The 15,060-nt window shown below is 42.8% G+C and overlaps 2 protein-coding genes across 3 annotated transcripts; both read left to right on the top strand.

Moving 5' to 3' along the window:
- The first annotated feature begins 356 nt into the window (after positions 1-356).
- Positions 357-6,012, top strand: vsig8b (V-set and immunoglobulin domain containing 8b). 2 transcript variants are annotated; one of them, XM_028034474.1, is made up of 8 exons: positions 357-513; positions 832-914; positions 2,487-2,647; positions 2,758-2,956; positions 4,654-4,806; positions 4,890-5,009; positions 5,199-5,337; positions 5,426-6,012. In XM_028034474.1, exons 2-8 carry the CDS (start codon positions 839-841, stop codon positions 5,664-5,666), a joined length of 1,089 nt encoding a protein of 362 aa, XP_027890275.1. In that variant the 5' UTR covers positions 357-513; positions 832-838; the 3' UTR covers positions 5,667-6,012. The 2 variants fall into 2 exon arrangements, with proteins under 2 accessions (XP_027890275.1, XP_027890276.1); XM_028034475.1 differs by having other exon boundaries at positions 413-617.
- A 4,516-nt stretch (positions 6,013-10,528) lies between these two features.
- tas2r202 (taste receptor, type 2, member 202) lies at positions 10,529-12,614 on the top strand. Its single transcript, XM_028034477.1, has one exon. The coding sequence runs from the start codon at positions 11,547-11,549 to the stop codon at positions 12,522-12,524; it is 978 nt and encodes a 325-aa protein (XP_027890278.1). The 5' UTR covers positions 10,529-11,546; the 3' UTR covers positions 12,525-12,614.
- The last annotated feature ends 2,446 nt before the right edge of the window (positions 12,615-15,060 follow it).

Genomic DNA, 15,060 nt, shown 5'->3' with positions numbered 1-15,060 from the left:
ATCAGCTGGATATTTCTTTTTGTTTGTTATTTTGTAAAAAAAAAAAAAAAAAAAAAGCAGGACAACAAAACCATATAACAATAAAGTCTTGAAAACTACTTTGACATTTAGCAGGTATTTTAATTCCTGACTTATTGAATACAAAAAAATATCTATCATATCGCTTTTAAGTTTTTAATTAACAAAAAAAAAAAAGGCAACTGCTGCAATCTGAGTTTATTTCTCCTAATTTCCCCCTTTTGAATCACAACATCGAGGCGCTGAGTTCCTGTAAAAGGAACTTCAAGCCCATAAAAGCAGCGTGAAGGAAGTCGGTCTGGTTCTGCAGCTCTGGGAGGGGCCACGCACATGAACTGTGATCAGCGAGGGTGTGGCCATAGTTACAGCTGCTGAGTTTCACCTGAGAGCAAAATAAGCAAGCCTTCCTCCCTCTCCCCCCCAGCAGGGACGCAGTGACAGGCCTCGGAGGACTCGCGTTTAAACTGGACTCTTTCCTTCCCGCGTGTCTTTAAGGTACATCAGAGCTTCCAGTGTTTTTCTTTCTTTCTTCTCATTGATCAACAGATCTTGACATTCTTGCGGTGCATCCAGACAGGACCCGGTTTGTCAGGCGTCTGGTAAATCATGATTTATCCCAGACCTTATTGTGCATTGAAAAGCTAAAGAATCTTTTGTTGTTGTTTTTTTCTTTTTTTATTCGTTTCTTGTTCAGCTTCACGTTGAAGGGCAAAGACGTTCAGAGATAACAAGCTGTGACTGAAGCGACTTCCAGGACATGTATTTACCTTCTTCTCCTTCCTCCTCTGCTCATAACGTCATGTTTGCTCTCAGGGTTGCGATGGATCCGGTGTGCGGCAGCGTGTGGCCGAAGGTGGCTGTGCTGCTGCTTCTCGCGGCAATGCGGCCGAGGACAGGTGAGCCTCATTCCCACATCTACACAGACTGCTTTGTGTTTTTCAGATGAGCCCTCTCCCCCCTGCCCCCACCTGCTGCTGATGCTGATGCTGATATTTTCACGTTTCAGTCCTGATCTGACTGGTGGATTGCATTCCAGACACTCGGAAACAAAACAAAAAAACCCCACATACATAAATTTCAGGTGTCTGATGAGCACCTTGAGTAACATTCATCATTCTTTTGCTTTTTCTTCCTGTTGCTAAGGATCAGAGCAGCGTATAACCCTGAGAGACAGGGTTTTTTTTTTTTTTTTTTTTTCTTCTTCCATCCCTGAGAGAAAAAGAAATTAGTTCTTGGGCTCCTTTCAAGCTTTCTATTTCAATTTACAAACCTCATAAAGACAGAAGTAAGATGCAGTGAGTGAGCCACACGCAAGCAGGTATGCGGGTTGAAACAAAGGCTGAAACGAAAGCATCCACACCTCAACATTTTCAGCTGCTAGAGGAAGGCTGGATTGATCAAGTTCTGATGCTCCCCATGTGGAACAGTGAAGAAGCGTGTTATCCACATCGAGGGGGGGGGAAGTGAGAAGGATTTAAATATGTTTGTATCAAGCTTAGTGACTGGGCTCAATGGCAAGCCTCCTAAAATAGAGGGGTGAGGGGGGAAACCACATGGTTGTGCCCAGGAGGGCTGTTTCACTGTGTAAACATCTGATTGACTAGTTTGCGCTGCTTTCCTGCCTCCTCTCATCACGTCTGACATTTCCGTGCCTTCATAAATACCTGTGACACACTTTGTTTTGTTTTTTTGTCTGTTTTGCTGCAATCTGAAGCGGTGTTGTTGTTGTTTTTTAATGCTGGGTTAAAGAGGGAGCATCAACTGAGCAGAGAATGATTTCAACTCAATTTTACGCATTTAGTGAAGGTAAAAGATCTAATTGTGAGAGATGTGTTTTCCTCACAGTCCACTGGAGAAGCCGGGTGTGTCTCAATTTATTTCTACACCATTACAGCTTGTAGGTATTTCTTTTTTTTAAATCTTTTTTTGTGTGCTGGCGTGATAATTAAAAGTCGTTGCTGTAAACGGTGAGTCACCGGGGCGTGTCTGATCAGCCGGTGAAACTGCAGCCTGTCGAGTGTGTTTTCAATTTTGGTTCTGTTTGGTTTTTTTTCCACTGAGTTTATCATCATCGTTTACCAATGTGTGTATTTCTTCCGGTTAACGAGCCGCCAGAATTATATTAGGACGTAGCTCATTTCACAGGAAATATGTAACTTTTTTTCCTTTTTTTTTTTTTGTATTCCAGCTCTAAACCCTCAATTTTCCCTTGACTTAAGAGGCCAATTAGTCTCACATCGGTACTCCTTTCCCACCTGGAGCATGCTCTGGAGCGCTGGCCCACAGCTTGAATATCATTAAGCTGAAAAACTTGTTAATGCACTTCTGAGTGAAATTAGTTTGATTCTTTTCTCTCTTTTACTCCTCCAAAGTTTTGATGGAATTAAAATTTCAGAGGGATGGGGATTAAAAAAAAGTGGATTTGATGAGTTAATAAAGGGATGTTTCAGATCTTCTTTCCGTCACAGAGGCGATGACGATAACATCGTCAGGGTCGCAGACTATTCAGCAAGCGGAAGGGGATTCTGTCAACCTGGGCTGCACCTACACACCGGCTGCAGAGGACAAAGGAGAGCTGGACATAGAGTGGTCCAACGTCAGCCCGGACATGACGCAAAAGGACAAGCTGGTGAGCTGCAGATGGGGGTGGAGGTGAAAACCAAACCTCAGTTTGTATGTTAAAGGGTTTATATGAGATCTTTAAAAACAACCTGCTAACAGTAAAACTTTGCATCTCAGCTCTTGTCTTACGCAGCCGGAGCGACGCACAACTACTACCCGGAGTTTACCAACAGGATGAAATTTTTGACGGAGCCGAACCAGGGAGACGCGTCCATCACCATCTCAGGTCTGAAGGTCTCTGACACGGGCACTTATCAGTGTAAAGTGAAAAAGGCTCCGGGCGTGGACATGAGGAAAGTCACTCTGGTTGTGCTGGGTAAGGAGGAACTTCTGCTTTTTTTTTTTTCCTTTCTTTACCGGTTTTACCTGTTTATTATCTCTCTGTTTGTCGCCGTCATTCACCTGGAATGTCCGAGCTTTTACTACACACAGGGTTTTGTTTTAGCTGTAGGTTTTGGGCGTACACTTCTCAAAACCTCCCAAATGGATTCAGGGAATTACCCTCAACATGTTCTTGCATCACAACTACAAACTTCAGTGTGTCTGGGGATTTTATGCGATAACCAACACAAAGTTGCAACGTGAAGGTGGCTTCAAGTTGGAGATTTTCCAACATTTGCCATTTAAGAAGAATGTAATGCATTCAGCCCCGACGACCCTGAAAGGAAAATCCAGTGAAACCAGTTGCTCTCAATTCAAGCAATTTGAAAACCTTAGAGGTTTTTTTTAGACAACATTGGTAAAAGTACAACTTTATGAAGACAAAGGAACTCAACAGACGAGTCTGGAAGAAAGTCTTAGAGACGTTTAAAGCAGAGTTGGGTTATAAAACATCCCAACAACTGCAAACCTGGACTGGACAAGAGTCACAGATCAAGTTAAAAAGTGCTGCAAAAATCCTTTGTGGGGCAAAAAAACCCTCTGGACATTACCGTGGTTACCATCCCAACTGTGAAACACGGTGATAGCCATGTGCAGATATACTAATTATTCAATGACAGGAGCAGTGGTTAATATAGAATATGGACTGAGTTAAACACAGGTTAGTAGTAGAGTACAGGCTATCTCTTCTGTGAGGACTACGACCCGAGACAGCCTGAGCTACAATCAAATGATTTAGATCAAAGTCTGTTCAGTCAGACAAACCCTGTTAAAGATTTGTAGCAAGAGTCGAAAGCAAATGTTCACAGTTGCCCTCCGTCCAGTCCGACAGGGCCTGAGTTATTTTACGAAGAAGAATTGACTAAATCTTCCGTCACATTTAAGACTCAGAAATACTTTATTCATCCTGGAAGGAAATTAAATGTCGTAATTCATATCGTTCAAGCGTCTAAGCAGAGTCTCTGTGGGCAGGATGGATCTCCAGGAGCAGTCAGTATCTTTAAAAAAAAAACAACTGATGAAGCTCAATTTCTGGCAGCAGAGATGATATTCCACCATAATGTGACATGAATCGGTTGTTGACAAGCGCTGCTAATCCACCTCATTTGCTTTTGCCACTCCCCTTTAAATCTCTGTTCTGTTCAACTCCTGTGGCGTATTCGCCCGTAGCTCAGGTATTACTTGAGCTTTTGAGATGTTGATCAGCTGCTCCCAGTTGTAAAAACAACACATGGTTGCAAAAAACAGACGAGCAAAAATCATTCCAGTGGCACAGCATCCAAAACAACCTAAACAATAATGAACAATGAAATGTTCATTATTGGGCTGCTGGTGCAGAAATGAAACATGAAACTCTACATAAAGAGCAAATGTGACACTCCCGGAGTGCTTCTAGCATCGTAGTCCAGCATGGTGGAGACGTACTCCAAAAGACCTTTAAATGCTGCAACAGGTTGTTCAGCAAAGTCTAGACTCAGGGCAGCAACACACTTAATACTGTTACATAAAACCCCAACGAAATACTTGGAGGTCTGTGGCTCTGACCTGTGGAAATGTGTCAAAGAAGTTCAGGGTTTGGTGATACTTCTGGAAGACCTTGTGTGCCCTGAATTTGTTCCGTCTCATTATTAGTGCCCCCCTCCACGCCAAGGTGTTGGGTTGAAGGCGGTGAGGAAAAAGGAGCCACGGTGTCCCTCCGTTGTAAATCCTCCAAGGGATCCACTCCTCTCACTTACGTGTGGACACGAGAGACCGGCGGTGCGATGCCGGCCACTGCGACGCAAGGTATGCAGACCTACAGGTGACGGCAGACGTTGTTGTTGTTGTTTGGTTCAGGTGTGTCCTGAAACATCTTGCCTGTCATTTAGACAAAGGTGGAGAGCTTCTGATAAAGAACCACACGGACAGCAACACCGGGACATATGTGTGTGAGGTGAAAAATGCCGTCGGACAAGCACAGTGCAGATACGACCTGCGTGCATACAACCGTACGTCAATGAAATCACTGTGCGATTTTTACTCGGAACATGTGAATATCCCGAAGCTACTTTTTAATTTTGATGATGTTTTTGCCAGTGTTCATGGGAAATAATTTTTAAAAAATTCCACGTAAGCCTCTTGTGAGAGCTGGATTTTAAGGCTTCACTGACGTCTCTGCTCCTCATCCTCTCTTCCAGCTACCAACAAAGTGGGTGTCATAGTTGGTGCGGTTATAGGCGCTCTGCTGCTGTTGATCCTCCTCCTGATTCTCATCTGGCTCCTGATCATCTGCTGTCAGAAGAAGCGCTACCAGAAGGAGGCTGCAAATGAAATCAGGTATTGCATCACAGCCGGCGAGCGTTTCGGGCCCCGATCGGAGCGGCATCTCATCGAGATTCGCCTTTTTGTTCCCTTGTTCTCACAGGGAGGATGCCCCTGCTCCAGAGAGCAGACCCTCCAGCAGGCAGTCAAGCAGGCACTCCAGTTTCCAATCGATGGCAGGATACCGTACTCACCAGGGGGTACAGTACACTTCTGTAAGGGGTCATCTGCCCAGTATCCACGAATCGGGTCCCGTCTACAACGGCGGCAGCAACTCGCCAAGCATAGCAGGGGACAGAGCAACTTCTCTGAAATATGACCAGCGATACGGCTATGCGGTTTAGCTGCAAGTGTGTGTTTTTTTTAGCGAGGCCAAAACTGTACAAAATGTAAAATATGAAAAGCCACGTGAAGGAAAAATGCTATGTATAGTTGCAAGTTACTCAAAGTGCATTCCCAGTGGGAGTGCCACACTGTGAGGCTTCTCTGTGTTCATATGAAGGGCAGGTTCTTGTCGTTTAAGTCGCTATTGCACAAATGTTAGCTGAAGCTTTATGTAAAATATATGTAACAAGCATTTGAATAATTCATTAAGGTGTTTTTACCTCCAACATACAAAAGTACTGTATGATTGTAATATTTTATTTTATTTTAATATGTACAGATTAAAAAATGCATCTTTGCACATTGGTTGGAGCTCACACTGTCTGGGACGACTATGCACCAGAGAACATTTGAAACCAAAACTGAACGCGTTGAGACGCGTAAATGTTTCAATGGGAGGTCCAGACTGGAGGCTAAGACAAGATGTCAGCTTGATAAGATGTCGGCTGCTGAAGAAAATCCATATTGTTACAAATCGCCATTTTCCACAGTCGCCAATGGAAGCGATTTTTGGAACAGCAAAGTGATAGTCAGTCTAAAATCACAGAGTTTGGTCAGTAAAAGAGGTTGCTGCAGAACTCCAAACTTCTTTTGTCCTTCAGATCAGCTCTGGAAGTGTATAGAAATATTTACTGAACATGTATCAAGGAAAACCTTAGACCACCAAGAGTGATGCTAGACTCTGGAGAGCAGTGGAGCTGCAGTATGTAGAGAGGAATCGTGCCTTTCTGTCTGGCAAAACAATGGATGAGCTTTTGAGATGTTAATCAGTTGCTCCCAGTTGTAAAACTGGCATTCACATACGTCCCCATGGACACGTCCCCATTAACCTGGGGACGTGTCCTGCCGCCACGTTTTCGTCACTGGCAGACGAAAACACAGCGGCATAGTCCGTGGCATGGAGATGATGCTGGCTGAGTGTGAAAAATGCCAGTAGGCAGTGTGAGAGAGTACGAACTTCCTGCAATCACGTGACTGTTTGGCTTTGGGTTAGGTTTGGGAGAGGCAGACCAACACATTTTTAAATGATGAAATGAATGCTGCAGCTCATTGATACACACTAAATTCTTAAATGCGTATGTATAAAAACTGTCGGGAACATAAAACTGAGTAGGAGAGTCGAGACTTTGTAAATACGGAGGCCGTTAGTCCATAGTTGTCTGGGATCCAACTCTTGACCTTTGAACCTTTGCAACACATCTTCTCTTCTTCTATGTCCATTTCCTGTCTGATTACTTCTGCTGCAGGTCACTAGTGCCATAAAATCTTAAACCAAAGTGTAAATCGGTCAGAATTACTATTACAACATTCTTTGGGAGAAGCAGAGAAACCAAAAAGAAGTTTCAAATCCTGACCTCTGAGATTCAGCAAGGGTAAGAGACAAAAAAAAAGAAAAAAAATCTATGCTTTCAAACTCTGAGAAAACAGACAGCTCTCAAGTGTGTTTGTGGATCGATGTGAAATTGAACTTTGAGCTACTCGTGAGTCAGAGCGTAAGGATGAAGAGGTGAATGTGGTGCCCAGAATCCTCCTCCCTGTGTGTTTCCCTCTGAATTTCTTTTTTAAGCAGAAGAAAGAAGTGCAAAATTGCCTTCTTGTGTTGTGTTTTTCCTCCAGCGTTTCCCCTCCCCCCTCCAAACAGCCACTAAACTGGTTATTAGTCGACTGCAAACAGTTGCAGCCCTAACCTGCAGCTGACATCGTCCAACCTCTTCTAAAACGCCCCGCGATGCTATGATCCCGTCTTCAGAAAGTCTGTTGAATTAATAACGGAGCCTAGAATGGAGCTGGAAGCTGATGGGATGTCAGCAAAAAAAAAAAAAACACCTCTTCTCCTGCTCCTCTCAAGGGTAAAGACAATCCTCTGCTAATATGTAGCAGAATTTATTTACCTTAGCTGCACCTCTGCTGTGTTTGACTTTGTCAACTTTTGTGCTTCTCTTAAAGGCAAATTGACACTTGGGTTAAAACAAAAAACCCCAAAAATAATCCTTTTCCCTTTTTACATAGTTCATATATAAAAAAAAATCCAGGGTACGATACACTGCAAGTCATTGAACCAATATTTTTACAATAAACCATACAAACAACTTTTTCAGTGTTGCATTTCAAATTCTATTCAGTTTAGTCTGTGTGGTCTTGTAGAGACGCTACGAGTAATCAGTATGCTACCTGCAGTAGCTCTCTCTCCTAATGTCTTTATTTGACGAAACATGATAGATTTCCAGCTGATAGCTGGTCAGAGTGGAGTCAAGTCATAACTCAACTAGATTAAATGTGGCTTCACTCTTGTAGCGCTTTTCCAACAACGGTGAAACTCAAAGTGCTGAAAGCAAAAAGATGATTTTACAAAAACCAGAAAGTACATAAAAATGACAAAACAATAAAAATGTATAAGAGTTAGCAAAAGGTTGTTTAAAAAAAAAAATCCTGTTTACTTAAAATCACAGGAAACAGTTTTTTTTTTAACATCACTTCAGTTTTCTAACTAGTTGGCCTTGGAAATTATTCCTGCATGAAAACAATTTTCCAAATTAAAAATATAGATAGCTATAGTGGTTTGTGCCAACCTTTATAAACAGCACTCACAACAAGAGGCATTATCTCTACATGACAACACTTTTAGAGGTATAGCGAAGTGAAAGTAAAAATAAATGAAGACAACAAACTCACAGTGGAGATCGTTCAGATGAAGAAGGTTGTTTTTTTTTGTAATTGGAAACTTCACTCAAGTCCTCAGAGCTCTCCTTCTAAAACCTTTAGCACTCATCCAGCACCATACCAGTAAACTTGGCAGCTCTGGCATCCCGTACCTCATCATCAACTGACGACCTACCAGGATTTCAACTGAGATAATAATCACAAACAGGCTCTTGCTCTTTGCTGAGCTACTAATATTTAGGAAATATATCATATCTTCAGGGTTTTAGAAGCGAGGCCCTTCAGCTTTCCATCCTGCACAGAAAAAAAAAAAAACTGTGAAGAAATCAGAGCCCACTGAAAAAAGCGGGCCGGCTCATGCTCTCCGGTCATTCAGGAGCCATAATCGTTAAGAAAAATGGGTGTTCATACGAGTTCTTATGAGATTTTAACTGAAAACAAAATGACCTGGACACTGAATTTCAATAAAGCTGTGATGTAAAGGTTTGTAAAATACTGTTGGCATGAGCTACGGTTGCATTTTTAAATGAAGATATTTCAACATGGCACAAATCCATTTTTTATTTTCAAACTGTCAGACCAATCTCAGTGTATTCAAAGTAAGAATAAAGAGAAACAGCAGCACCTACTGCAGGTAACAATTTATCAATCTGTTACCACTGCTACAAAACATGCAAGATTCTTTACATGAAATATCATGTAGAAATATCATTATATTGAAAGTTTTAAAAAATGCTATAAAAAAAACCACCAAAAAAAACATATGTCCTTCTACTGTAGTCGTTTATTGAAGAATGAGGGGATTTTCAGCATTTTTTAGACACTTGATAAAAATATCCAGCTTGGCCCAAAGATGTTCATACCTTGGCAGATTTGAGTTTAGGGTCAACTTAATTTCACCGACACTTTTCTACTGACTGAAAGTAGCCTCAGCGGACCTGGCCAGGATCCCAACTTTAATCTGACAGAGAATCTATGGAGGGAGATACAGATCAGTGTGACGGCAGCAGACTCAGAAAGCTGGAAACTCGTCACCAAAGACAAAATAATCCAAACTCTGGTGGAAACATGCAAAAAAGCTTTACACGTGCTGAAAGACGGCAACAAAATAAAAATAAAAATAAAAAATCGAAATCTACCAAAGGTATGAATAACTTAACAAATTTGCGCAATGACAATATGATGTCACTAGAAACTCATCCCCCGCCTTTAGCTACGGGACTCAAACAAGCGAGCGCTGCAGGACCTCCCCGGTGAAACAGCGCCTGTCTTTAGTTTGAAAACGAGCAGCTTCCCTGTTTGATACAGAAGCTGTTTTCTACGGTGGCCGACAGGTGCAAATGCGCAGCAAAAGAGAAAACATGCAAACAAACAAAAAACACGCGCACAAATTAAATGCGGCAAGCAAAAAGCGAACAAAATGCAGCAAACAAAAAAGAAAACACCCCCGAATGAAATGCCGCAAACAAAAAGAGAGACGCAAACAAAAAAAGAAGACACCCCCGAATGAAATGCAGCAAACAAAAAAGAAAACACCCCCGAATGAAATGCAGCAAACAAAAAAGAAAACACCCCCGAATGAAATGCAGCAAACAAAAAAGAAAACACCCCCGAATGAAATGCAGCAAACAAAAAGTGTTGAAAACAGAAGTGCTCCAGACCACTAGGGGGAGTCAAAGAAAATCGAGACCGAGCCCAGAACGGTATGACTGACACAAAGTCTATCACGCTACCCATAAATTATTCTGTTATTCTATAACATTATAAAAGACGGCGTATCTTTTTATAATATAAGTACGTATAGTATTTATACGTACTAAATATAGTTATATAGTACGTATAACTATATTTCTGAAAAGAAATATAGTTATACGTACCTTTACTTTCAAATTTCTTTCTCTGAATCTTGCATCTGGTCCCATAGAAATGAATACTATTTTCTTTGACTCCCCCTAGTGGTCTGGAGCACTTCCGTTTTCAACACTTTTTGTTTGCTGCATTTCATTCGGGGGTGTTTTCTTTTTTGTTTGCGTCTCTCTTTTTGTTTGCTGCATTTTATTCGCTTTTTGCTTGCCGCATTTAATTTATGCGCGTGTTTTTTGTTTGTTTGCATGTTTTCTCTTTTGCTGCGCATTTGCACCTGTCGGCCACCGTAGTTTTCAGACATCCTTGGACGGGGTTTATCGTCTCTCATCATTGCAAGTTAAAAAAAAAAAAATCCTCCAAAGAGATAAAATTGCGTTCCATTTAAAGAGCTCAGACTTGTTGAGAGTCTGTCCACAAACCTCACCTCCTCCACCGCGCGGCGCACAGTGATAAGGCGCCTGCATATGGACGCCTCCCAAAGGTAATTTTGTGATTATTCGCTTCCCTTATCAGGTAAACAGGTGTGCAGCTGGTCTGCGGTTTGTAAATGTGCGGCGCCGCTGCAGGAACAACCATTTGCATGTGGCAGACGGCGGTCTGTGGGCCGACTGGGCCGTCACGCAGCGCTGATGGACGTACAGTAAAGTAGCCGGACGCTCACAACAAGGAAAAAATCCTGCCCGGCCAGAGTCCATGCAAATTGAGCCTCACCACTTACCTGAGGTCGGAAAGGATGCAAATTAGATGCTTTGATATAAATCCTTGCGAGGGAATTTCTGACTCAAAGGGCTTCACCTTTGACAGGAGAATGCTTCACTTGCAGATAAAACTACTAATTTAAAAACTTTTAGAGTTAAAAGAAGTGGGAAACAATTCATCTGGAGCTTCATTTCAGGTAATAAATAAATAAATTAGCAAACATCCATTGCCTTATTGAAGCTCGATTTGCATGTTACTGTCTAAATTTCAGATTAAACCGTAATGGAAGAGTTTATCTAAACCTATTTGGGTTTGTTTTCTGTATTTCAAAAGCCAAATATGTTTTGTCCCGAGGCGCCCTCTCTGACAGTGACTGTGACCAATTTTATTCTGTCACACCAGTGATGAATCGTCTGGTTTGAAGTGTGTGAACCTAATCACTATTTTTTTTTTTTTGCCTCCTTGTCATCTCTCTGAACGCAGCGAAATCGAGCCGCCGCAGAGTTTTCCCCCACCCAAACCCAAACAAAGACGCCTGACGCGGCGTTATTGAATTACTCTCAGGAGTTTACGGCTCCGATGCGTTCTGTGCCGAGATTCCCGACCCGTTCGGAATGAGCAAATTGGCCCTGTGGGTGCTGACGGGCCTGACGGCTGTCACCACCGTCTTCTTTAACGTCTACATCTTTCTGATGACTCTGTGGAACCAGACGGGGAAGAAGGACAGGAGTCCCAGCGAAACCATCATCATGGCTCTGGCGGCGGCCGACGTCGCCTACCAGCTGATGTGCTACGCCTGGATGACCATGGACCAGGTGGACAGCGACTGCCAAATGGTGGGGATCTTCTACACCATCCTGCTGGTGCTCATCTCCAGCTTCAAGTTCACCATCATCTGGGACACGAGCTTCCTCACGTTCTACTACAGCACCAAGCTGGTCAGCACGCCCAACCACTGCTACACCCAGATCCAAGCCGCCATCCTCAAGCACGCCACCCTGGCGGTTTTCGTCATCCCGCTGCTCGGCCTCGCCACCTGCACGCCGATCCTGGTGGTGTTCCAATTGGACAACCGCACCCAATGGGAAACCAACGACATGGACTGCGGGATTCTGCTGCCGGAGTCTACCGTCGGACGGGCCTACGACGTGATCTTCCTGCTGCTGTCGGACGTGCTGCCCGGGATGGTCATGCTGAAGTGCTGCATCTCGATCTCCGTCCACCTGGCCGTCCACCTGCGCCACATGAAGGCCAGCACCAACGGCGCCCACCCGCCGAAGCTCGGCTCGGAGATGAGAGTGGTCCAGATGTCCTTGGCCCTGGCGGGGAACTTCCTGATCTTCCTCGCCGTCGACCTGTACGTCAACTACGAGGTCGTGGTGAAACACGAGAACTCTCTGGCCATCGCGCTCTTCATCACGTCCGTCTACGCGACCGTCACGGCCATGCTCCTCATCTACGGCAAGAAGACTCTGTGGAAGACGATGATACGCGACATCAACACCTGCCTGGACGCATATCCATGTTTGTCCTGCCTGAAGCTGCCCGAGCAAAAGGCTCCACCCGGCAGTCCTCCGAAGGTTAAAAAATGAGAATGCAGACGTTATGCCACCTTTCTTGTACTTCTGTCACGTTACAAAGTAACAAATAACTACAATTATAGACAGACAAGTAAATTTGCACAAAAAAAAAAATGTTGAAAATTTGTTAGAAAATCTCAGAAATGTTCTAGAAAAAAAACTGGACAATTTTTGACTTTTCTATCTCAGAAATTTCCATTATTATTTTTCTAAAAAAAAAATCTGAGATTAATAGACTCTTAGTTTTTCCTAGCAATATTTTAACTTTTCAATTTCTGAAATGGTCACTCTTTCTAGGTTGATCTCAAAATTTCTTATTTTTTTCTTAGCAAATTTTATACCTTTAAACTCAGTAATGTTCTTATTTTTTCTAGAAAATTTTTGAGATTAATCTTTTTTTTCTAGCTACAATGAGTTCGCTGTCGCGCATGACTGTAAATCAGAGGGCTATGGTAAGAAAATTGTAAAAGTTTGTAAAGTGTTTCTGTTCTGACCCTTTAATTTTAATACCCCCAAATAAAATCTAGATCAACCACGCTGTCTGTAGGATATATTTTGTAGATAAGAGCCCATCTCCACAGCTACTCTGTAAGGGCCTTAGAAGAACATTAGTCAGTCCTGCCCAAAATTTTAAAAAAGGTCAAAAATCCTCCTGGCTGTACCGCATTATGGACGAACATCATAGTGAAAACCAAGGAGAAGCAGAAGACACTGCAGCCGTGTGGAAGAAGGTGCTCTAGTCACTTTTTAATTATTTTTGGCCTACATGGAAAAAAAACAAACACTAAATATGGTTGAAAATCACTGTGATGGTCAGAGTTAATGAGCTCCATAAAACCAAATGTTTACCTGCTGCAGCAGCAGGTAAACATTTGGTTTGGCTCATGGTTGGACTGCTGGTGCGGTGGGTGAATAAACGTTTGTAGATTTCCAGCTGCAAAATATGTTAAAAAAGAAAACAAAAGACATGCATCATTTTAATCCCACGCTACAAAAATAATGCATTTCTTTGTGTTGGTCCAAGTTCGCGGTCGCACAATGTGACGACATGTGGGAGATTGTCAGGCTGCATGAAAGGCAGAGCAGCTTTGTGCTGAAGGTCTTTTCCTCCTAACTGCTTCAGTAATGACTGATGTCCTGCTGCGCCGCAGGTTCCCGAGTCACAGAGAGAGACGGATCCCGTTTGTTTGCTTCTTAGGGAAGGAACAAACACCGGCCTCCTCCTTTTTCTTTCTTTGAGCAGGCAGGTCACAGCGCCACGCCACGCAAATCACAACCCTACCTACCTCGGCGCGATCAGTGTTAATATTTCAGTGGGACAAATAATAGGCAGGCCCGGGAAGTCTGTCTGCGAGCATGGATGGCTGGACATGATGCAACTCGGTGCCCATCTTAAATGTTAAAAAATACATGCGACCGCGGTGAGAGCACAGAGCATATTAATAAAACAAGACCGCACACACAACCTGATTTTTTTTTTTTTTTCCTCCTTCTTCCAGGCCAGAGTGTTTTCCTCAGCCAGGTCCCCTCTACCTCAGTGGGGCCGCCAGGAGCTGGAACTGTTCCCGAACACCCTCCGAGTGAGAAAACAGAAAAGTTGATGAAGAAAAGAGGGCCCTCCTCCTCTTCCTCCTCCTCTTCCTCCTCTGCATGTTGATTGGCTCTCCTTAAGACTGCGCGTGGCTGCAGTTGACAGCTAGGTTTAAATGTGTGTGTATATATGTGTGTGTGTGTGTGTGTGTGTGTGTGTGTAGCGAGGAAGCAGAGCGTCAAAGTGCACTCAAGCGCCCAAAAAAAAAAAAAAAAAACTTTGAGTAAACAGAAGTTTCTTAAGAATATAAAAGGCGGACTTGTTTGCGAAGCTACATTAGCTCACAGCCTTTGGCACCACCTAGTGAAGTTCACAGCCGGGAGACAATAATGCGGTTAATCCGGCTGCGCGCAGAGGGACGGGGGGCCTCCAGCAGTCAAGTGGACAGTGAGAAAGGGCATATTTTCCTTTGATGCAGAGGGATTAAGTTGTGCCGAGGCCTCTGCTTTCATAACCAGTCTTTGTAGGCGTTCAGGAAGGAGCTGGGTCCAACACGACGGAGGCGAGAGAGGGTCAACAGGAAGAAAAACGCTTCACACAAGTAAAACAAGTCCCGTCTTTTACTAGATAATAATAATAATATTATTAATAATAATAATTTTTAAAAAAAACATCCGTAAGATCAACTTCTAAAATTAATTTTTATATCTACATTGTAAATATATATATATATATATATATATATATATATATATATATATATATATATATATATTACAGTTACATACAAATTATTCATGGCTGAATTATTCATCCACATCCATTTCTACCAGTGAGCATGACGGATTGATCATTTTAGCATAAATCATTCAGCTATTTTACATTTTCAAAAAGGAACACCTCTAAATGTTGGATGTGTAACACTTTTCTAATGGAGGTTCCTCAACGCCGAGTCGTTCACGTGGATTCCTGTCCAACAGGAAACTCAAGAAGGAGCCGATATTAGAAAAAATCTAA

Source organism: Xiphophorus couchianus, chromosome 12 (assembly GCF_001444195.1).
Source record: "Xiphophorus couchianus chromosome 12, X_couchianus-1.0, whole genome shotgun sequence".
Classification (NCBI taxonomy): Eukaryota; Metazoa; Chordata; class Actinopteri; order Cyprinodontiformes; family Poeciliidae; genus Xiphophorus; species Xiphophorus couchianus.
Note: the sequence above shows the minus strand (reverse complement) of the source record. Positions and strands in the feature narration are given on the sequence as shown.

Excerpts from the sequence above, each read along its gene's own strand:
- vsig8b (XM_028034474.1), top strand. The coding sequence starts at position 839 with ATGGATCCGGTGTGCGGCAGCGTGTGGCCGAAGGTGGCTGTGCTGCTG. Across the intron at positions 2,648-2,757 it reads TGACGCAAAAGGACAAGCTG|CTCTTGTCTTACGCAGCCGG; the intron begins GTGAGCTGCAGA and ends TTTGCATCTCAG. Across the intron at positions 5,338-5,425 it reads GAGGCTGCAAATGAAATCAG|GGAGGATGCCCCTGCTCCAG; the intron begins GTATTGCATCAC and ends TTGTTCTCACAG.
- tas2r202 (XM_028034477.1), top strand. The coding sequence starts at position 11,547 with ATGAGCAAATTGGCCCTGTGGGTGCTGACGGGCCTGACGGCTGTCACC.